This window comes from Salmo trutta, chromosome 8 (assembly GCF_901001165.1).
Source record: "Salmo trutta chromosome 8, fSalTru1.1, whole genome shotgun sequence".
NCBI classification, from domain to species: Eukaryota; Metazoa; Chordata; class Actinopteri; order Salmoniformes; family Salmonidae; genus Salmo; species Salmo trutta.
Genome location: NC_042964.1, coordinates 39,826,846 through 39,850,600, shown reverse-complemented (window position 1 = coordinate 39,850,600; position 23,755 = coordinate 39,826,846). Strand labels below are relative to the sequence as shown.

Here is a 23,755-nt window from a genome sequence, read left to right as displayed (position 1 = left end):
ATTAACGTAACTTTACTTTTACTCAAGTATGAAAATTTAGTCATTTTTCCACCACTGTCCTTGAGGCAAATTTGTTCAGCGTAAGGAAAGACACCTACATACAAAGTTTCAAGTCTCTAAATCGAACGGGGTGGTGGATATGAGGGTTTAAGTGGGACCACTTTTAACAGCACCACCTATAGGCCAACATAGCTCCCGTGTGTCAAATTAGAAAAAAGTTACCAATCTATGCTTGAGATATTTGAAGATGTAAAAGGAAAATTAAATCTAATTATAACAATAGGTAGCTTCACTGTGAACCCCTAATAAGGAAACTATTAAGAATTGGGTGTGTGACATCACTCTGAGCTCTTACCAAAATACAGGACATGATAGTTTCTCTCACCTCGGATTTGAACCAGTAGTAACCACTTACTTCAATTACATTTAACTCAGAATTTAAAGACTAATCCAACAATGCCGCATCCCAATAAAATGTTTGCTGAGCAGGTCTTGTTAGCTAGCTACAGTGTCTGGGGGAATCATCTAACCCAAAGTTGTCAACCTTTTCATGCCCAGGGACCAGGCAAACCGGCGACCAAGGAAACCCCATCATCTGTTAGCAAAAATATGTTTTCTTGTAAACCAGCTCAACTAGCTAGCAAAATGCTAATTTGCGACACTAGCTCATTAGCTAGACTGCTTCTCGACTCGGGAGCTCATGGGGACTTCAGAAGCCAGTGGGTTAGATCAGGGGTATTCAACCTGGGTTGCTGCATCGGTGTCTGCTAAAATAGAAAAATATGTTATTATTTCAATGTTTTTATGAATATCGAAAGAATAAACTAATTTGGATTTACATACCTACAGTAGAAAAGAGGAGAATATCTTATTTTTTTACATTTACATTTACGTCATTTAGCAGACGCTCTTATCCAGAGCGACTTACAAATTGGTGCATTCACCTTATGATATCCAGTGGAACTTATTTCAAATGATTTTTATTTTACTTTATTTCTGAACAAATTACACTAATTGGGAGCTAATTAAACTCACTGGAGTATCTGACAGCTTTAATATTACAGATAGGTTGTGGCTTCCATCAATGTAATTGTCTGCATCCTTTCCAATCCCCCATAAATATATTTTTTGTAAATATACAGTGTATATAATCATATATAATCATATATATATAATTTTTTTTTTCCTTTGTTATTTTCCCCTAACCCTACCACCCCTCCCCTAATTGGAGTAAACTAATGGACAACAACACTTAGGCTACTACTTCCAGCGTATACATTTTATGGACACAGTATCTTTTACAATAGTTATCTTTTGTTTGTTTTTAGTCCCAACCTTCAGCTCCACTCCACCCCTCCGATCTATTTCTGAACAGTTTTGATTTCTATTTGGCATATATTTTTAAACTGTGCTGTGATGTTTCACAAAAGTTCAGAATCTTTCTATTCTCATAGTTTATACAGATTGTAAATTAAAGATACACATTTTTGCTAAGATTATTATTATATTATTGATCGATTGACTATGACTTTTTAAATCACCCAGCAGTTCTATTTGCAGAGTTAGCTACCGGTAAATGTTGCAATTCTTCAGCCATTCCTGAACCTGCACCCGAAACAAGCTACAGTACTGTACATATGGACAGTAACAAAACAAATTATCTAATAATTCTGTCTCTTTGCAGCAAAATCTGCAGAGCTGGGATGATTCTATCCCCATCTATATAACATTCTATTGAATTTGTTTACATGACCCATCAACTTACCCATGTGTGTCAGGGTAAGCCTCATATTTTACAAAATATTTTTTTGTTCTGGAATTTGTCTTTCAGCAGAAAGACCAGAGTGAACACTTTGTGAGAGATTGCTGGCGTGATGAAGGACAGCACTGTGACAGGGGTAGACCAATGATTTATATATCCAGTAAATTCCATTAATTCCTATGGAGGACTGCTCCTACTGGGGAGTGCCAATATGGCCGACCGATGGCTTCATAGCCTCTCAATGGTCAATACGTAGCATCAGTAATCCAGGGTTTATAGAAATCATTGTGCTCAATATCCCACAGCTGGTTGGACCGGAGGATGGTACAGTGCAGTACAGTGCTGTTGTAAAGTACTTAAGTAAAAATACTTTAAAGTACTACTTAAGTCGTTTTTGGGGGTATCTGTACTTTACTTTACTATTCATATTTTTGACAACTTTTACTTTTACTTCACTACATTCCTAATGAAAATTATGTTATTTTAACTCCATACATTTTCCCTGACACCCAAAAGTCCTCATTACATTTTCAATGCTTAGCAAGACAGAAAATGGTCAAATTCGCACACTTATTAAGAGAACATCCCTGGTCATCCCTACTGCCTCTGATCTGGCGGACTCACTAAACACAAATGCTTTGTTTTTAAATTATGTCTGAGTGTTGGAGTGTGACCCTGGCTATCCAATAAAAAAACATGAAAATTGTGCCGTCTGGTTTGCTTAATATAAGGAATTTTTAATTATTCATACTTTTACTTTTACTTTTGATGCTTAAGTATATTTTATCAACTACATTTACTTTTGATACTTAAGTATATTTAAAACCAAATACTTTTAGACTTTTAGTCAAGTAGTATTTTACTGGGTGACTTTCACTTTTACTTGAGTCATTTTCTATTAGGGTATCTTTAGTTTAACTCAAGTATGAGAATTTAGTACTTTTTCCACCACTGGTGGAAAGTTAGGATTGGCAACAACAACTGACTCCATACTTCAGGCCGATGCCACAGACCAAGCAGGACCAGTCATTTTCATTGTCATTGCATTGTATGAGCTTATTCATATCAGATGAACTTCACTTTTTCAACATTTTGTTGTGTTACAAAGTGAGATTAAAATTGATTTAACTGTACTTTTTTGTCAACGATCTACACAAAATACTCTATAATGTCAAAGTTGGAAATAATTCTACATTTGCAAATAAAATATGAAAATAAAACACTTATATCTTGATTAGATAAGTATTCAATTCAATAGAATCACCTTTGGCAGCGATTACAGCTGTGAGTCTTTCTGGGTAAATCTCTAAGAGCTTTCCACACCTGGACTGTGCAACAACAATTGTTGTTGATCATTGCTAGACAACCATTTTTAGGTCTTGCCATAGATTTTCAAGCAGATTTAACTCAGAATATTCAATGTCTTCTTGGTAAGCAACTCTTGTTTAGATTTGTTTTAGGTTATTGTCTTGCTGAAAGGTGAATTCATCTCCCAGTGTCTGGTGGAAAGCAGACTGAACCAGGTTTTCCTCTAGGATTTTGCCTGTGCTTAGCTCCATTCCATGATTTTATTTAGCTGCCAAAACTCCACAGTCCTTGACGATTACATGCATACCCATAACATGATGCAGCCACCACTATGTTTGAAAATATGGAGAGTGGTACTCAGTAATGTGCTGAATTGGATTTGACCTGACACAGATCCGTTTCGGATCGAAACGTTGTCAATAAAGCGGTGAATTGGGAGCTTCAACAGTGTGTGGGCCGTCTTGTTCTTTACTTGTATTGGATTTGCCCCAGGACAAAAAAGTGAATTGCAGTATTACTGTAGTGCCTTGTTGCAAACAGGATGCATGTTTTGGAATATTTTTTATTTTGTACAGGCTTCCTTCTTTTCACTCTTTCAATTAGGTTAGTTTTGTTAATTACAATGTTGTTGATTCATCCTCAGTTTTCTCTTATCACAGCCATTCAACGCTGTAACTGTTTTAACGTCACCATTGGCCTCATGGTGAAATCCTTGAGTGGTTTCCCTCCTCTCCATCAACTGAGTTAGGAAGGTCACGTATCTTTGTAGTCACTGGGTGTATTGATACACCATCCAAAGTGTAATTAATAACTTCACCATGCTCAAAGGTATATTCAATGCCTGCTTTTTTATTAATTTATACCCATCTACCAATAGGTGCCCTTCTGTGCAAGGCGTTGAAAAACCTTTGTGGTCTTTGTGGTTGAATCTGTGTTTGAAATGCTCTCCTGAGGGACCTTACAGATAATTATATTTGTGAGGTAGTCATTCAAAAAGTCATGTTAAACAATTTTGTGACTTGTTAAGCACATTTTTACTCCTGAACTTATTTAGGCTTGCCATAACAAAGGGTTTGAATACTTATTGACTCAAGACATCTAATCTTTTCATTTTTAAATAATTAGTAAAAAGAAATACAAATAACCATCATTCCACATTGACATTATTGGGTAGTGTGTAGGCCAGTGACAAAACAATGTAAATGTATACCATTTTAAATTCTGACTAACACAACAAAATGTGGAAAAAGTCAAGGGGTGTGAATACTTTCTGAAGGCACTGTAGCTGGTATGCAAGGTTATAATGTCTTGTCTATTTTCAGTCTATTTTCCTGTTTTACAGCTTTAATGCTTTGGAGCCTGGTGTTGTTGTCAGCAAGGAGTGTTCGTACTCAATCGGGACCCGGTTTCAGCTGCTGTCCAATGCTGACGCTTCCTCCCAGAGATGGTCTGCTTGTACAAACACAACCTGGACACAGCTTGACAAGCATATTGTTTTGAGAGGATCTTTTTTTTGTCATTGTCTGTCACACGCACAAAAACATTCCAAAAGGAACACAAAAAACCATGATATTAGGTCAAATAATGTTTATGACAGCATCATAAAGACCATATACATCAGTTAAAGATTTAGTCTCCTAAAATTAAGGTAGTTGCTAAAATGTATAATCATGAGATTTCTGTTGTACCTTCCACTCGTACGGTCTTGGTGACCACCTCAAAATGAGTTGAGATGGTATTCTGAGCGTGGCACATAATCTTCTCTGGCTTCACATGTTGCTCGACCGTCATCTCCATCTCACTGCCGTGGACAGTGTGACCATCAATGGTCCAGTGGTAGTCACAACCGGGAGTGCATTTGGCAATGCACTGAAACATGGACTTGAAGCCGACTGCAACAGATTCTGGGCCTATGATGTGGACCTCTGATGGACCAGCTGGTAGGAGGCAGAAATTAAAGGAAGAAACTGGTTCAAATATCACTTCTACCAAAACCCCAACATCACTCTTGAATCATCAAATATACGCTATATACTATGTAAGGGAATGTGTGTATATTGATAGATGAAGCTATTGATGTGGAGATGGACAATTGCATTACACTAACAACAAGAGGGAAACTACAATTGTTAGAGGAAACTCTAAATCTCCCAATAACCTACATGTCACAGGTATTTTCCTGGTTGCCATGGCATAGAACCCAGACACACTGTTGATGGCCTTGCAGTTCAGGGTGACAGATGTGGCCAACTCTTCGGGAGTTACGATAATCTCGCTCCCCTGTCCCCCGAGCCATCGGCCCTTTATCTTCCAGGTGTAGTTGCAGGAGGGACGGCAGTCGGCGTTACACTGGAAGCTTTGAGGGGCCCCTGGGGTCATCAAGGCAGGGCCTGTGATCGATACGTTTGTTGGTCCAGCTAAATGGAGGAACACATACACATTTAGATAATAGTCTAGATCCTACGACCAATGTGAAAAACATGAGCAAAATAATCTAATTTAGCACTAAACATGTAATCCAGACATCTTGTCAGTAAATTACAACACATTGAATTATCAATCCATTCCTAATATCAGGTGAAGTGGCATAAAAACCAACAAACCACCCACACACCTAAAACCTGGAGTATCTTTGATACTGTAGAGGACCTCCCAGAGTCATCATTCCTTGCAGTGCATGTAAGGTTTAGGGACTCCTCCCATTGGCGCGCTGTGAACAACAGCTTGTTGCCCTGCCAAATCTGCCCGTAGATACTCATTCTGTAGCTGCAGGAGGGAGAGCACTGGGCGGCACAGTCAAAGCTGCGTGGCACGCCCACTTTAACAAAGTCAGGTCCCACTATGGTTAGTTCCAAGGGACCATCTGAAAATTACAGTGCACAATCAGGCAATGTAGGCCTACCGGTTTTAGAATGAAGGATTTATTTGATACAGGGTGTAAATGTATTCTTGTAACAGTTATACATTACTTCAACGTTAATCCAACAAAAGGCCTTCACTTCTGTAGTTAGCTGATAGGTGATAGTACTACCCTACTACCACAGTCATTATTCAAAGTACCCAACATTCCCATCAATGCAGCGATGTGTTCCATCCTGTAATAATTTGGCTGGCTATTATGTGATGTGGTTTACTTACTGGTACTGCCCCTCCCTCCATCAGTGGTAAAAGCTGATCCTGGAAGTTCATTAAAATAGCCACAGTCTATCATCAACACATTATAATGTTTTTCACTATTTTCACCCAAACAAAAGCTGGACCTCTGTAGACATTGAAGGTATATATAGTTATAAAGCTTAACAGGAAGTGTCCAGACCTACTGACTGATATCAAACCGACTTTTGCATCCTCAAAAAGAAATGTTCACAAAATATTATCATAAAACAATGTTGTTATATATTTTTTAAATCATATTACCTGCTAGGTACACTAGCAGCAGAAGCAGAATGAGCAGGGTGTGTGTATCCTTCATTGTCTCGCAGCGATGGAGTGAATTGAATGGACACCAGGAAATGTGGGACTGTTACAGAGTCAAGTAGTAGAGTGAGAAGGTAAACAAACACATCTTATCAGAGAGAACAGACTGGGAGCAAACCTGCCCTGCCCATTTAAACCTGCCCATTTAAAATACATTATTTCTGTAGTGACCATTAAATAGGGTGCAACAGAACTGGCAGCTTTTACTGTGAACTAACATGTAGAGGGCAATGTACTGAGGTATAAAATTGGTGGTCTCCAACTCTCTTTCCCTGGTCCTTGAGAGCTGAAGTCAATTAATTCACTATTTGTAATAGACAGAACCAATTGGAGGAAAGATTAGAGACCATATGTGTAGAACATGAGTGTACGACAAATATAGGAGTGTCGAGAACTTGGTTTCAGGGCATGGCTTTTACCAGAATCTCTTATCGAAAGTCAAATAGAGTGCAATGATGTCATACCTTTTGTTCTTTTAATGTAATTACATTTGACCTCAAAAAGTTGTGTATGAAACAGAATTTTACATTAGCTTTATGAAGCAGACTGAACCACTTGAATTTTCCTCTCGGATTTTGCCTGTGCTTGGGTCAATTCCGTTTATTTTTATCCTGAAAAACTCCCCAGTCTGTAACGATTACAAGCATACCTATAACATGATGCAGCCACCAGTGGTACTCTGTAATTGTATTGGATTTGCCCCAACCATAACACTTTGTATTCAGGACCAAAAGTTAATTGCTTTGCCACATTTATTGCAGTTTTGGAAATTTGTATTCTGTACAGGCTTCCTTCTTTTCACTCTGCCAATTAGGTTAGTTTTGTGGAGTGACTATAATGTTGTTGATCCATCCTTAGTTTTCTCCTACCACAGCCACTAAACTCTATAACTGTTTTAAAGTCACCATTGGGCTCATGGTGAAATCCCTAAGCGGTTTCCTTCCTCTCCGGCAACTAGCTTAGGAAGGACGCCTGTATCTTTGTAGTGACTGGGTGTATTCATACACCATCCAAAATGTAATCAAGGGTATATTCAAGGGTATATTCAAATCTACTAAGGGATGTGAATACTTATGTAAATTAGATATTTCTGTTTTTCCTTTTTTATAGATTTTTGTTATTTTTATAAACATAATTCCACTATGGGATATTGTGTGTAGTTAGTTTGGTGAGAAAAAATATATATTAATACATTTTAAATTCAGGCTGTAACACAACAAAATGTGGAATAATGAGACCGTTGGTGTCACGGATTCCCCCGGTACTGCTGCTCATTCCGTTCACCAGCTCCGGAGGTCTACGTCACTGGCCTTCTAGGTGTCACTGAACTGGATCATCACCACCAACCCCAGACTGTCTTGTCTCATTACGCACACCTGGTTCCCATTCCCCCTGATAGTATGTGCGTATATGTGCCCTCTGTTACCCATTTTCCTTGTCGATCATTGTCCTATGTCCATTGGTCTTGTGAGTACCTGTGCTCTGTTTTATTCAGTTTTTGGTGCTACGTATATTTTTGTGCACTTGTTATTTTTTAAACCTTTATTTAACTAGGCAAGTCAGTTAAGAACAAATTCTTATTTACAATGATGGCCTACCCCGGCCAAACCCAGACAACGCTGGGCCAATTGTGCGCCACCCTATGGAACTCCCAATCACAGCCGGATGTGATGCAGCCTGGATTTAAAGCAGGGACTGCTGTGACACCTCTTGCACTGAGATGCAGTGCCTTAGACCACTGCGCCACTCAGGTTTTATCCCGTGAATTATATTAGAGGTTTACACCTCTCTCTTTTGTTTTGGGTCGAGAATTTAAAAACCCTATTACATATTCCTGCACCTGTCTCCCATCCTTATGCAACGTGACACTTGGCACCGGTGGCTTTGTAGGTGAATGCCTCAACCCAGTAGTGTACTTCAGTTGACCCAGGGTGTAACATGGAAGTCAAAGGTACAAATCCCAAGGACAGCACAGCACAGCAGTAAAACCTCCATCTGAAAAGGGACAGAAAATAAATCCATATTAATGTTGGTTAATTGACTATTTTCTCCCTTCATTCAACATTTATTTTGGCAGTTAAGTACTGGAGAGTGGCTAAATCTGTCTTTGCAGTAACATGAGGGCACTGATCTTGTTGGTAGTTGATCAGGATTCTCAGACATTTGTAACTGAGGATAATAGTGAAAATGAGTAAAGAAGGTAATGTTTCTTAGGCCTCATCTGACTTATTACAATGTAAATTGTTCCTCAGCCTTGCTCAAATTGAAATTTGTGTTCCTAAGAAATTCACTAAATGCCTGAATCTGAATGTGATTATTCTAAATACTGAAAAAGAAGAGGCCCACCTCCTGTCCTCGTGGTGGTTACTGTGGTAACTGAAACAAAACAATATCAGATTGTATAAGTCATCAAACATCACTATAAAACAAAAGGTACGGCTGATACTGATTTAAGCATCTCTTCAGCACAACAGTTACAATTGGGGCAAAATAATGTTTTCCATAACACATGAAACACACATTTTTCCTACCAGTCACCCCTTTTACCTTATTAACTACATAGATTTGGAAGGATATAAATGGTGCATCAAAGTCATTATCCCACCCTGCAACTCTATATCCTGCTGGGAAAGACCAATTTGTTGGCACCAGAGCTCTGTTCCAAAATTCACACCATCATACTAATTAGAATGCATGTCAAATGAATTTGTTCATTCTAAGTGGTCTGCTAGTATGGACATTGGAACATAACCATTGGGAATGTTATCCATACACTACAGGAAATGGATTGAGATGACTGCTCTTACCTGTCATAAGGATAAGAAGCAGAGAGATGTGAAGCCTGATGAAGGAATTCTCTATGTTTGGCCCTCTGCAGGGAATGTTGTCTCCTCAGACAAGGGATGGTATTTTCTACCATTTTAGTCATTTTAGCAGACACTCTTATCCAGAGCGACTTACAGTAGTGAATGCATACATTTCATACAATTTCATACATATCATACTTTTTTTTTTCCTGTGCTGGCCCCCCATGGGAATCAAACCCACAACCCTGGTGTTGTAAACACCATGCTCTACCAACTGAGCTACAGGGAAGGCCCTACCCTTACATTAGGTAATAATCACATATGTGATTAAATCTACTTACCCAATCATCTGACAGATCAGATATCTCTGGTAAAAGGCAAGAAGGCATAGCTACATACCTGTGACAACATTTTGAAGAATGCGAAGTAGCATCTGTTGCATAATAAACATTGCATGAGCCATCTTATCAAGCCAGTAACTTACCACACAAAGTGGCACACTTTTTTGTTGTTGATTCCGTCTATGCAAACTTTCTGAAGTTTAAGCCATTCTACATGACTGTAATAAACATTAAATGTACAATGATAAAATAATCTACCCAATCTACAGTATTTTATTGTCAATTGAAAATATGAACTATGAAATCGAATGTTTTCTGTCACCTCAAAAAGAATAGAACAATATTTCAGGGTGCATTCTATATGATCTGCATATTCAAATAGCACTTAATGTAAGATAATACAGTTGAAGTCAGAAGTTTACATACACTTAGGTTGGAGTCATTAAAACTTGTTTTTCAACCACTCCGCAAATTTCTTGTTAACAAACTATAGTTTTGGCAAGTCGGTTAGGACATCTACTTTGTGCATGACACAAGTAATTTTTCCAACAATTGTTTACAGAAAGATTATTTCACTTAAAATTCACTGTACCACAATTCCAGTCGGTCAGAAGTTCACATACACTAAGTTGACTGTGCCTTTAAACAGCTCGGAAATTTCCAGAAAATTATGTCATGGCTTTAGAAGCTTATTTTAGGCTAATTGACATTTTGAGTCAATTGGAGGTGTACCTGTGGATGTATTTCAAGGCCTACCTTCAAACTCAGTGCCTCTTTGCTTGACATCATGGGAAAATCATAAGAAATCAGCCAAGACCTCAGAAAGAAAATTGTAGACCTCCACATGTCTGGTTCATCCTTGGGAGCAATTTTCAAATGGGTACCACGTTAATCTGTACAAACAATAGTATGCAAGTGTAAACACCATGGGACCACACAGCTGTCATACCACTCAGGAGGAGACGCGTTCTGTCTCCTAGAGATGAACGTACTTTGGTGCGAAAAGTGCAAATCAATCCCAGAACATCAGCAAAGGACCTTGTGAAGATGCTGGAGGAAACAGGTACAAAAGTATCTATATCAACAGTAAAACGAGTCCTATATCGACATAACCTGAAAGGCCGCTCAGCAAGGAAGAAGCCACTGCTCCAAAACCACCACAAAAAAAGCCAGACTGCGATTTGCAGCTGCACATGGGGACAAAGATCGTACTTTTTGGAGAAATGTCCTCTGGTCTGATGAAACAAAAATATAACTGTTTGGCCATAATGACCATCATTATGTTTGGAGGGAAAAGGAGGAGGCTTGCAAGCCGAAGAACACCATCCCAACCGTGAAGCATGGGGGTGGTAGCATCATGTTGTGGGGATGTTTTGCTGCAGGAGGGACTGGTGCACTTCACAAAATAGATGGCATCATGAGGGAGGAAATTTATGTGGATATATTGAAGCAACATCTCAAGACATCATTACATTTACATTTGCATTTACGTAATTTAGCAGATGCTCTTATCCAGAGCAACTTACAAAAAACATCAGTCAGGAAGTTAAAGCTTTGTCGCAAATGGGTCTTTCAAGTGGACAATGACCCCAAGCATACTTCCAAAGTTGTGGCAAAATGGCTTAAGGACAACAAAGTCAAGGTATTGGAGTTGCCATCACAAAGCCCTGACCTCAATCCTATAGAAAATGTGTGGGCAGCACTGAAAAAGCATGTGCGAGCCAGGAGGCCTACAAACCTGTCTCAGTTACACCAGCTCTGTCAGGAGGAATGGGCCAAAATTCACCCAACTTATTGTGGGATGCTTGTGGAAGGCTACCCGAAACGTTTGACCCAAGTTAAACAATTTGAAGGCAATGCTACCAAATACTAATTGAGTGTATGTAAACTTCTGACCCACTTTGAATGTGATGAAAGAAATAAAATCTGAAATAAATCATTATCTTCTTCATTTTCTTAAAATAAAGTGGTGATCCTAACTGACCTAAAACAGGGAATTTTTACTAGGATTAAATGTCAGGAAAATTGAAAAACTGAGTTTAAATGTATTTGGCTAAGGTGTATGTAAACTTCCAACTTCAACTGTATATCTAGTGGTCAATGAATTACATTCCTTAAGATACATTTGACATTTTAGCAGACACTCTTATCCAGAGCGACTTACATTTCATAAATTTTTTTCTCCGTACTGGTCCCCCATGGGAATTGAACCCACAACCCTGGCGTTGCAAACACCATGCTCTACCAGCTGAGCCACACAGGACAGATAAACATTACTTGTTAAATATCACAGAGCTATATTGTTTGTGTCTTAACAAACAAATCATTCCAGTTTGGATTAAAATGCAACGGCTGTTCAGCGTACTGATCAGCTGGCATTAGGATCATGCGGAGAATCGCACAGAGAGAAGCTGCTAGAATGTGCCCTTGAGAGATATTCCAGGGTGCATTCTCAGAACATGCGCAGATCAGCTGGCAGGCATATTCACAGTCATTTTCAACCTCTCCTTGTCCCAATCTGTAATCCTTAAAATGACTACCATCATTCCTGTTCCCAAGAAATCTAAGGCTTCATGCCACAATGACTACCGCCCTGTAGCACTTACATCTGTAATCATGAAGCGCTTTGAAACGCTGAATATGGCACACATCAACTCCATCATCCCACACACCCTAGACCCACTCTAATTTGCATACCGCCCCAATAGGTCCATAGACGACGCAATGTCAATTGAACTCCACACTGCCCTCACCCATCTAGATAAGAGGAATACCTATGTGAGAATGCTGTTCATTGACTACATCTCAGTGTTCAACACCATTGTCCCCTCCAAACTCGTCACTAAGCTTAGGACCCTGGGACTGAACACCTCCCTCTGCAGCTGGATCCTCAACTTTGGGACGGGCTAATCCCAGTTGGTGAGGGTAGGCAATGTCACCTCTGCCACGCTGACCTTCAACACAGGGACCCCGCAGGGGTGCATGTTTAGTCCCCTCCCGTGCTCCCTGTTCACCCACGTCTGCGTTGCCACGCACGACTCCAACACCGTCATTAAGTTTGCTGAAGACACAACGGTTGTATGTCTGATCACCGGCAACAATGAGACAGACTACACGGAGAAGGTCAGAAACTTGGCAGTGTGGTGCCAGGACAACAACCTCTCCCTCAACGTCAGTAAGACCAAGGAGCTGATCGTGGACTACAGGAAACGGGGGGGGGGGGGTGAGCATTCCCACATCCACATCAACAGGGCTGCAGTGGAGCAGGTCAAGAGCTTCAAGTTCCTTGGTGTCCAAATCACTAAGGATTTAAAATGGTCCACTCACATGCGCACCGTCGTGAAGAAGGTGCGACAGCGCCTCTTCCCCCTCAGGAAGTTGAAAAGGTTTGGAAAGGGCCCTAAAATCCCCCAAAAGTTCTACAGCTGCACCATTGAGAGCATCTTGACTGGCTGCATCACTACTTGGTACAGCAACAACACTGCCCTCAATCGCATGGCACTACAGAAGGTTGTGCGGATGGTCCAATACATCACTGGGGCTGAGCTCCCTGCCATCCAGGACCTCTATGTCAGGCAGTGTGAAAGGAAGGGCCTGAAAATCATTAAGACTAGCCACCCAAGACATAGACTGTCCTCTCTGCTTCCACACGGCAAGTGGTACTGGTGCATCAAGTCTGACACCAACAGGCTCATGAACAGCTTCTATCCCCAAGCCATAAGACTGACAAATAACTACAGTGCCTTCAGAAAGTATTCACACCCCTTGAATTTTTTCACATTTTGTTGTGTGGGATTAAAATTGATCTGTAATGTCAAAGCGAAAGAACATTTTAACATTTGTAAATTATTAATGAAAAATTAAACACTAATATATCTTGATTACGTAAGCATTCAACCCCCTAAGTCAACACATGTTAGAATCCCCTTTGGCAGAGATTAGAGCTTTGAGCCTTTCTGAGAGCTATGCACACTTGGATTGTACAATACTTGCACATTATTCTTTTTAAAATTCATCAGGCCATTTTCAAGTCTTGCCATAGAAGTTCAAGCCGATGAAAGTTAAAACTGTAACTAGGCCACTCAATAACATTTAATGTCATCTTGGTAAGCAACTGAAGTGTATATTTGGCCTTGTGTTTTGGGTTATTGTCCTGCTGAAAGGTACATTTGACTCCCAGTGTCTGTTAGAAAGCAGACTGAACCAGGTTTTTCTCTAGGATTGTATCTGTGTTTAGCTCTATTATATGTATTTTTATCCTGAAAAAACTCCCCAGTCCTTAACAATTACAAGCATACCCATAACATGATGCACCCAGCATGATGACTGAAGATATGGAGAGTCGTACTCAGTAATGTGTTGTATTGGATTTGCTCCAAACATAACACTGTATTCAGGACAAAAAGTTAATTGCTTTGCCACATTATTTGAAGTATTACTTTAGTGCCTTGTTGCAAACATGATGCATGTTTTTGGAAGCTTCCTTCTTTTTACTCAATTAGGTTAGTATTGTAGAGTAACTACAATGTTGTTGATCCATCCTCAGTTTTCTCCTATCACAGCCATTAAATGTTTAAAGTCACCATTGGCCTCATGGCAGGTATCCTAGTGGTTAGAACATTGGGCCAGTAACTGAAAGGTTGCTAGATCGAATCCCTGAGCTGACAAGGTATAAATCTGTTGTTCTGCCTCTGAACAAGGCAGTTAACCCACTGTTCCTAGGCTGTCATTGTAAATAAGAATTTGTTCTTGACTGACTTGCCTAGTTAAATAAAGGTAAAATAAAAAATTGTGAAATCCCAGAGTGGTTTTCTTCCTCTCTGGCAACTGAGTTAGGAAGGATGCTTGGCTTTTTGTAGTGACTGGGTGTATTGATACACCATACAAAGTGTAATTAATAACTTCACCATGCTCAAAGGGACATTCAATGTCTGCTTTACATTATTTTTACCTATCTACCAATAGGTGCCCTTATTTGCGAGGCATTGGAAAACCTCCCTGGTCTTTGTGGTTGAATCTGTGTTCGAAATTCACTGATCGACTGAGGGACTTTACATATCAAATCAAATCAAATGTTATTGGTCACATACACATGGTTAGCAGATGTTAATGCGAGTGTAACGAAATGCTTGTGCTTCTAGTTCCGACTACGCAGTAAAATCTAACAAGTAATCTAACAAATTCACAACAACTACCTTATACACACAAATACACTCAAATGTAAAATGATGAATAAGAATATGTACATTTAAATATATAGATGAGTGATGGCGTGTGGCATAGGCAAGATGCAGTAGATGGTGTAGAATACAGAATATACATATGAGATTAGTAATGTAGGATATGTAAACATTATTAAAGTGGCACTATTTATAGTGACTAGTGATACATTTATTAAGTCTGTTTACTTATGTGGCCCGAGATTTGAGTCTGTATGTTGGCAGCAGCCTCTCTATGTTAATGATGGCTGTTTAACAATCTGATGACCTTGAGATAGAAGCTGTTTGTCAGTCTCTCGTTCCCAACTTTGATGCACCTGTACTGACCTCGCCTTCTGGATGATAGCGAGGTGAACAGGCAATGGCTCGGGTGGTTGTTGTCCTTGATGATCTTTTTGGCCTTCCTGTGACATCGGGTGCTGTAGGTGTCCTGGAGAACAGGTAGTTTGCCCCAGGTGATTGTGCAGACCGCACTACTCTCTGGAGAGCCTTGCGGTTGAGGGCGGTGCAATTGCCGTCATACCAGGCGGTGATACAGCCCGACAGGATGCTCTCGATTGTGCGTCTGTAAAAGTTTCTGAGTGTTTTAGATGACAATGTCACGTCCTGACCAGTAAAAGAGGTTGTTTGTTATTGTAGTTTGGTCAGGGCGTGGCAGGGGGTGTTTGTTTTATGTGTTTCGGGGGTTTTGGTATATGTTCTATGTTAGTATATTTCTATGTCCGTGTCTAGTTTTTCTATTTCTATGTTTAGGGTTTTTGTTTGACCTTCAATTGGAGGCAGCTGTTTCTTGTTGCCTCTGATTGGAGGTCCTATTTAGTAGAGGTTTTTCAGCTTGTGTTTGTGGGTGGTTGTTTTCAGTCTAGTGTTTTGTATCTGACGGAACTGTTCAGCTGTCGTTCGTTTCTTGTTTTGTTTTCAATAAAAGTAAAAAATGAGCACTCAACCCGCTGCGCCTTGGTCTACTCCCTTCGACGGCCGTTACAGAACCACCCACCACAAGATGACCAAGCAGCGGGGATTGGAGCACCGGCCAGAAGGAACGGCAATTATGGGAGGACAAGTTACGGGAGCCTGAGAGGCAGCCCCGGGGGGGGGGCGGCGCACGGGGAGTTGGGCAGAGTCAGGCAATAGACCTGAACCAACTCCTCGTGCTTATTATGGGGAGCATCGAGTCAAGAAAGCACCGAGCTATGGGGATATGCGCACTGTAGTGAGAAGAAGCATTCAAAGGCCGGTGCGATCGGTGGAAGCTCCTCGGCGGAAGCTCCTCAGCGTGGCCAGGCTACATTGAACACTCAGCCAGGAAGGGTTGTGCAGGCTGTGTGCTCCAGACCTCCAGTGCTTACCCATAGTCCAGTTCGTCCTGCTCCCGCTCCTCGCACTAGCCCAGTGCGCATTCCCTGTCTAGGACTTCCGGCAACAGTGCCCCGTCCAGAGTGTCCGGCAACAGTGCCCCGTACCAGTGTGATTGACTTGGAGTTACATTGTGTTGTTTAAGTGTTCCCTTTATTTTTTTGAGCAGTATATTATTGTTCAGTATAGTTTGCAACATCTCACAAGAAAGGGTTTTTGATTAACATTTGACGACATTTTGATGAACTATCCCTCTAAACTCTCAGTTTACAGTCATGGTTTACGGGGAAGCAAGTAAGAATTTCTTTCCCAGGGGCTCATTGATTGGCTGTTACAGTAGTTCCACAATTACACAAGATTGACAATATCTTTGAAAATGTTTATTTGGCAGAAAATCTATTTATAATCAATAAACTACATTCTGTACATTGCATTCGCATTACATCTATCTGTACAATACAACAACACCTTATAATAATCATTGACAGGTGTGGGTGTACTCTCAGAGTGATGTCTCTTTGGGGTCCTTGGTCTCTGTTGCTGCAGGCCTGAAGGACAGAATCTCTGTGAATGTGTGACCTGTAGGAGATATCACAAGAAATTACTAATTAGTTACTCTGTACTGTATAGCTTTTTCTTCCCCTTTCTCTCAAGCTGAATGTGTTATCACACATCCATCTCCCTCATCTCTTCCTTGTCATCTTTCTCTCCCTTTATCATGTGGAATGAGCAAAGGAATGCTTTTCCTTAAACCCTCTTCCTAGTGAAAGGGGATACCTAGTCAGTTGCACAACTGAATGCATTCAACCGAAATGCGTCTTCTCCATTTAACCCAACCCTTCTTAATTAGAGCGTTGCAGGGGGCTGCCTTAATCGACTTCCATGTCATTGGCGCCCATGGAGCAGTTGTTGACTTGCACAAGGGCAGAATTGCATAATTTTCTACCTTGCCAGCTTGGGGATTCGAACCAGCAACCTTTCAGTTACATGCCCAATGGTCTTAATCTCTAGGCTACCTGCCACCCCATCCTCCATCTCTGCCCCTTTTTTCCTCAGCCCGTATCTCTCCCTCCCTGCTCCCCAGCTCCCCCTCCATCTCTCTCTCCCCCATCTCTTCCTCCTCTCTCCCTGTGCTCTCCATCTCTTTCTTCAGCTTCCCTCCATCCATCTCTCACGTTTCCACTGTTCCAGAGGCAGGTCTGTGTTGTCCATGGAGTGATCGTAGGACTGGGCCTCAGTCTCCTCCTCTGGTTCTCTGAACTCGCTGAAAAAAGGCATGGCCAGGGCCTCCGACGCACTCACCCGCCTCTCAGGGTCCAGCAACAGCATGCGCTCCAGCACACACACCGCTGCCACACACAGAGGTATACATTGTCTTTAGTGGAGTTATGGTCAGAAGGACACTCCTGACAATAGTTAGAAACAGTTGCTGTTTTGTAAACCACTTTTTTTGATCCTTTAGTAATAGACTGTCAAATTCAACTAACTGCGTGTTCACATCATAGTATTGAATGTCTGCTCACCGTCTGAGCTAGCTTTGGAAAAAAGAAAGTGCAAATCTTTCTTTGGTACTTTGGGAAGGCTCCGTATGTAGTTTTTGGCCTGTTGGAAGAGGAACAGATTTACATGGGAGTGTATATGGTATTCTGTTGGTATGTACGCCAGTAGGCTGTGTTTGCTTTGAATGTGTACTATCTGAATGTACAGTTGAAGTCGGAAGTTTACATACACTTAGGTTGGAGTCATTAAAACTCATTTTTAAACCACTTCACAAATTTCTTGTTTACAAACTATAGTTTTGGCAAGTCGGTTAGGACATCTACTTTGTTCATGACACAAGTAATTTTTCCAACAATTGTTTCCAGACAGATTATTTCACTGTATCACAATTCCAGTGGGTCAGATGTTTACATACACTAAGTTGACTGTGCCTTTAAACAGCTTGGAAAACTCCAGAAAATTATGTCATGGCTTTAGAAGCTTCTGATTGACTCAAATGATGTCAATTAGCCTATCACAAATGGTGCTTTAGTTCGATTAATTCCGTCGTTATATCTCCAAAATGTCAATTTATTTGGCGCGTTTGATTCAGAAAAACACCGGTTCCAACTCGCCCAGCATGACTACAAAATATCCAATAAGTTACCTGTAAACGCTGTCCAAACATTTCAAACAACTTTCCTAATCCAACTTTAAGTATTTTAAAATGTAAATAATCAATAAAATTTAAGACGGGATAAACTGTGTTCAATACCGGATAAAAAACAACGTGAAGCGCGTGACCTGGAGTGCGCATCAAAACAGTATAGTCCACTAGGCTGGACCCTCGTTCTGAATAGCCGTACTTCTTAATTTCTCTAAAGAAAAACATCAACCAATTTCTAAAGACTGTTGACATCTCGTGGAAGCAATAGGAACTGCAACCAAGTGCCACAGAAATCTAGGTTCCCATAGAAACCTAATTGAAAACTGAGTCACCTCAACAACAAAAAACGTTCCTGGATGGTTTGTCCTCGGGGTTTCGCCTGCCAAATAAGTTCTGTTTTACTCAAAGACATTATTTTAACAGTTTTATAAACTTTAGAGTGTTTTCTATCCAATTATATGCATATCCTAGCTTCTGGGCCTGAGTAGCAGGCAGTTTACTTTTGGCACGCTTTTCATCCAAAATTCCGAATGCTGCCCCCTATCCTAAAAAAGTTAAAGCTTGGTCGCAAATGGGTCTTTCAAATGGACAATGACCCCAAGCATACTTCCAAAGTTGTGGCAAAATGGCTTAAGGACAACAAAGTCAAGGTATTGGAGTGGTCATCACAAAGCCCTGACCTCAATCCCATAGAATAATTGTGGGCAGAACTGAAAAAGCGTGTGCTAGCAAGGAGGCCTACAAACCTGACTCAGTTACACCTGCTCTGTGAGGAGGAATGGGCCAAAATTCACCCAACTTATTGCGGGAAGCTTGTGGAAGGCTACCTGAAATGTTTGACCCAAGATAAACAATTTAAAGGCAATGCTACCAAATACTAATTGAGTATATATAAACTTCTGACATACTGGAAATGTGATGAAAGAAATAAAATCTGAAATAAATAATTCTCTACTATTATTCTGACATTTCACATTCTTAAAATAACGTGGTGATCCCAACTGACCTAAGACAGGGTATTTTTACTAGGCTTAAGTGTCAGGAATTGTGAAAAACTGAGTTTAAATGTATTTGGCTAAGGTGTATGTAAACTTCCGACTTCAACTGTATTTTGAGTGCCCACATGACTTACATCTTGGCTTTGTAGCTTCGTAACAAAGTCTGCAGTTGGTGTACCAGTGATCTTCATGATCTCTTTCAGTTGGTCCAGGTCTGTGCTCACCCAGGGGTCAAGTGTCAAAGCTCATGTGGTACAGGAAGTCACATTCACATGCTGCTCATACTATATATGCTTAGCCATAATAAGCTTACAGAACTAGTCTTTGACTGGTCGTTAACAAATAATTATGACTAATGCACCCGCTGACTTGCCTGGCAGGATCATTATAAGTACAAAGACTAGTGTCTCTCTCTCTGCAGTAGGTGTGTGGGGTGATGACAGAGAGTAGTAAACACTGAAAAAGGATACGGTCATTTCCTCTGAACAGCGGCTTCCCCAGCAGCATCTCCGCCATGATGCAGCCCACCGACCAGATATCCACTGAGGATAGAGGACAGACATACATAGGATTGCCATAGGATTGAATGGTCTTTCAGTATCACGTTGCTACCAAACTGCTACCATACCAGTGAGTTCAGTTACAAAGATACTGTACACAAATTGTACAAAGAGATAGATCTCCATAGGACCTCATACTTTAGGATATTTTTCTGTATACAATAGCATGATTAATCATGGTGATAACACTGTTTTTGACATTAGAAAGTACTGCCATCTTGTGGACAAAGAAGGCACCCACGATTAAGTGTATGAGAGAGACTCACCAGTCTGGGTATAGTGCATCCAATTGAGGATTACCTCGGGTGCTCTGTACCAGCGAGTGACGACGTACCCAGTCATCTCTGTGTCCGTCTGCCGAGCCAGCCCGAAGTCAAGGATCTGAGACAGACAGAGAGAGAATTGGTTTGGCTTCATTGGATTGTCCCTTTCATGACAATAAAGCACAGGTTGGTGGCACCTTAATTGGGGATGACGGGCTCGTGGTAATGGCACGAGCGGAATAGTAGAATGGTATCAAATCCATGGTTTCCAGGTGTTTGATGCCATTCTATTTGCTCCGTTCCAGCCATTAGTAAGAGCTGTTGAGCTGTCCCCCCCACCCAGCAGCCTCCATTGCAATAAAGTGATTTCCATTAAATCGAGAGAGAGTGAGACTGAACAGGGAGAGCACAGTGCTTATCACAGGTCTGGTAGCAATACGTATATGTAGTACCTTCAGCTCACAGTCTTCGTTGACAGACAAATTTCCAGGTTTGAGATCCTGTTGGTATTTAGAAATATTACATTATCATGCTGCCAGACTGACGCAAACACACGCAAGCACACACACAAAGAGCTTATGATATGGAAAATGGCATGAATAGCAGTGGGTGTGAAAAAGTGCAAGGGCCCCAACCCCAATGCACATAGTTGAAAGGTCAAGGGTTACACACCCTGTGGATGATCCCTGCAGAGTGGATATACTGTGGGGAGACACGAAAGACCATGGAAAGAGAAAGTCATAAAATTAGAAAAAGAGGTTGGCATTCAAGTATATTCTGGGAAACATTTAAACCTCCTGTATAAACTGCCTTAACTTTGTATCATATTTGAATGTTGGAGATAAAATGAGCATTTGTAAGTATATCTCTTTTTTTTGTGCATGTGTATGTATGCAACTCTAACCTTGAGCCCTTTCAGGATTTGATAGACAAGGAATTGCACCCTATCCTGTGACAATCTCTCCATCTTCATCAGTTTCCCCAGATCAGTACCCATGAATGGCATTACCAGGTAACTGAGAATGACAGGGGAAAAGCAAAAAAATACTTTATTGTGAATAAAAACATTCAATATATGAACAGGAATGGTATTGGACAAAGAGGTACTTACAAGTCATGAAACCTGTCCAATGAGATCTCAGAAGTGAACACATCCAGCAGTCCAATCACCTAATCCAAGGCAATCAAAGAATAACAGAAAATAAATAGAATAGCTCAATTATAGATTAACTGGAGATTTTTTTTGGTGCATCATGTATCTCAATTACAGTATCAGGAAATGATCCCCACTTGAAGTTACACACACACACACACAATTGTGATATGGGGTGTGTCTCTGTCATTATAGTGTGAGCCACTGACTAAAGTAGATGTTGCTATGAGGCAATTTTTCCACAACACGGATTGGCTTCCTTCTCAGACTTTCCTTGTGTACCCTTATTAAACTCTACCTATTCCCTGTATACCCAGTAGACCAAGTCCAACCCTGGCCCAGGAGAGCTACAACGTGTACATGTTTCAAAAATATATATATTTTTTTATTTAACCTTTATTTAACTAAGCAAGTCAGTTAAGAACAAATTATTATTTACAATGACAGCCTACGGGGGAACAGTGGGTTAACTGCCTTGTTCAGGGGCAGAACGACAGATTTTTACCTTGTCAGCTCGAGTTTTGAATCCAGCAACCTTTCGGTTACTGGCCCAACGCTCTAACCACTAGGCTACCTGCCGCCCCAAGTTGAATGCCTGATTCAACTTCTCAAATCAACTCAGAACCTGTGCCTGCCTCAAAGGAACATCTCTATAATCTTGATATGTGTTTCTGTTTAGTATTATGGGTTGTGATGTGAATATTACCAATGTGATCTTTCTGACAACTCTGCTACTGACTAATTGCCGATCATAAGGAACAGCTGTGTTTGTCTCACTGTGTGCAAAAAAATAAACTGTTACTGCTCTCTGCATGCAGCCTAGGCCATAAGGATTTTAACTGTTTGCTATGGACAAAAGTGAGTTTTAAATGCAGTACTGTTGCGTCCTTACATTTTTAAACAAGGCCTAATTAGCGGTGTGAAACAGACACCTTTTCTATTTATGTGCATTAATCATGAGGTGCGTATTTCAGGAAAGGCCCTCACATTTTCGTGCTTCATGTGCTTGAGGAGCCGGAGCTCTCTGTAGGCCCTCTTGGCGAAGAGCTTTGACTGGAAGGGTCTGTGGAGCTTCTTGATGGCCACCCTCACCCCAGTCCTGCGGTCCTGGGCAGAGCTGCAGCAAGAAATGTAGGTACAGGGAAGAAAACATTTAAAGCAATGTAGGCCATTGGTGGTAGCCTACTGAAGAAGGACCCAACTCTTGTTTTATTAAGTGCTTGATTAATTATTTCTTTAAAATAATTTACATCCAAATATCATGTTTTATAATCAAGTGGTTAGGCATACTACAATGACATTCTTGGGTATTTCAAGTAGAAACATTTGGGGTAGGCATATCCCAAGAAACATTGGGCAAAGACCCAGAACAGATGTAGCCTTGTAGGCCGATGCACTTAAATCTAAATCTTCTGCTCACTAAAATCCAACAAACAATGAGGCCAATGGGGGTTCTTTGTTATGCTTTTCCCGACTAAACAAAACCAAAAAAGTCCCTGCCGTTTAAGCTATGCTTAGGAATGAAACATAAACCGCATAATGTAACAGTTATGTCTTCACTATTCATCAAATAGCACCGATGTTTGTTGATGATTTAATTCGGACACAATCCAGCGCGCCACTGCACAAAAACTTCCTTTTGATATAACCACATGAAGAATGAATGAGATGAACAGTTCCTAAAAAAAAAACCGCGATGCTTATTTTAAGAACGAGTCACGTCTTGTTGTGGCTTGGTTTGTATTGCCAAACTCCAAATTCGACATTTACGAAGAGTAGCCTACCACCCATGTTTGATGATTAAACTCGTATAAAACTCACCATACTGTCCCATAGGCGCCAGTCCCCACCTGCTTTAGCTCGCGGTATCGCTCTGGAACCTCCCATGCCGTTTTGTTTACCTCCTGACGGTAAAATCCTGTCCGCGTGCGGACCGACATATCCAAATCGATATGAGGGTCAATGTATCCCCAGCCAACTCTTAATTCAGGGATAATGACCCGCTGTTGTGCATGAGACACTTCGTTCACTTGCTCTCATGTAGCCGCCACCACCACCTACACAATCTCTATCACCCGGCAAATGCGCAATGCGTTCTGTTGTCCGACAGTGGTCTCCAGTGACACGACTGAAGAACCGTAACCAGTGACTGGTCTCACTCGTTTTTTATACCTCAATGGTATCGCTGGTGAACACACCATCGCCTGGTGGCATGACCTCTCTGGCTTTTGTCGGAAAAAGGTAAACACTAGAGTCCCCTGTGCTATTGATGGGCGTGTCTTTGTCCAGACTCATTTTTACATTTTAGTAATTTAGCAGATGCTCTTCATCCAGATTAAGGTTAAGAGCCTTGCTCAATGGCACA

At 40.8% G+C, this 23,755-nt stretch overlaps 2 protein-coding genes across 4 annotated transcripts; both read right to left on the bottom strand.

The window, feature by feature from the left end:
- Positions 1-4,318: 4,318 nt before the first annotated feature.
- On the bottom strand, positions 4,319-6,623 carry LOC115198905 (uncharacterized). 2 transcript variants are annotated; one of them, XM_029761305.1, is made up of 6 exons: positions 6,488-6,623; positions 6,209-6,247; positions 5,685-5,933; positions 5,233-5,487; positions 4,759-5,007; positions 4,319-4,548 (listed from the first exon to the last, which is right to left on the bottom strand). In XM_029761305.1, the coding sequence occupies exons 1-6, from the start codon at positions 6,540-6,542 to the stop codon at positions 4,442-4,444; spliced, it is 954 nt and encodes a 317-aa protein (XP_029617165.1). In that variant the 5' UTR covers positions 6,543-6,623; the 3' UTR covers positions 4,319-4,441. The 2 variants fall into 2 exon arrangements, with proteins under 2 accessions (XP_029617165.1, XP_029617166.1); XM_029761306.1 differs by having other exon boundaries at positions 4,319-4,519.
- A 10,005-nt stretch (positions 6,624-16,628) lies between these two features.
- Positions 16,629-23,591, bottom strand: LOC115198904 (mitogen-activated protein kinase 12). 2 transcript variants are annotated; one of them, XM_029761303.1, is made up of 12 exons: positions 23,212-23,591; positions 22,378-22,507; positions 21,349-21,407; positions 21,142-21,253; positions 20,910-20,939; positions 20,690-20,737; positions 20,241-20,355; positions 19,885-19,956; positions 19,549-19,628; positions 17,794-17,872; positions 17,446-17,619; positions 16,629-16,849 (listed from the first exon to the last, which is right to left on the bottom strand). In XM_029761303.1, the coding sequence occupies exons 1-12, from the start codon at positions 23,328-23,330 to the stop codon at positions 16,773-16,775; spliced, it is 1,095 nt and encodes a 364-aa protein (XP_029617163.1). In that variant the 5' UTR covers positions 23,331-23,591; the 3' UTR covers positions 16,629-16,772. The 2 variants fall into 2 exon arrangements, with proteins under 2 accessions (XP_029617163.1, XP_029617164.1); XM_029761304.1 differs by lacking the exon at positions 23,212-23,591 and adding an exon at positions 22,924-23,146.
- Positions 23,592-23,755: the final 164 nt, after the last annotated feature.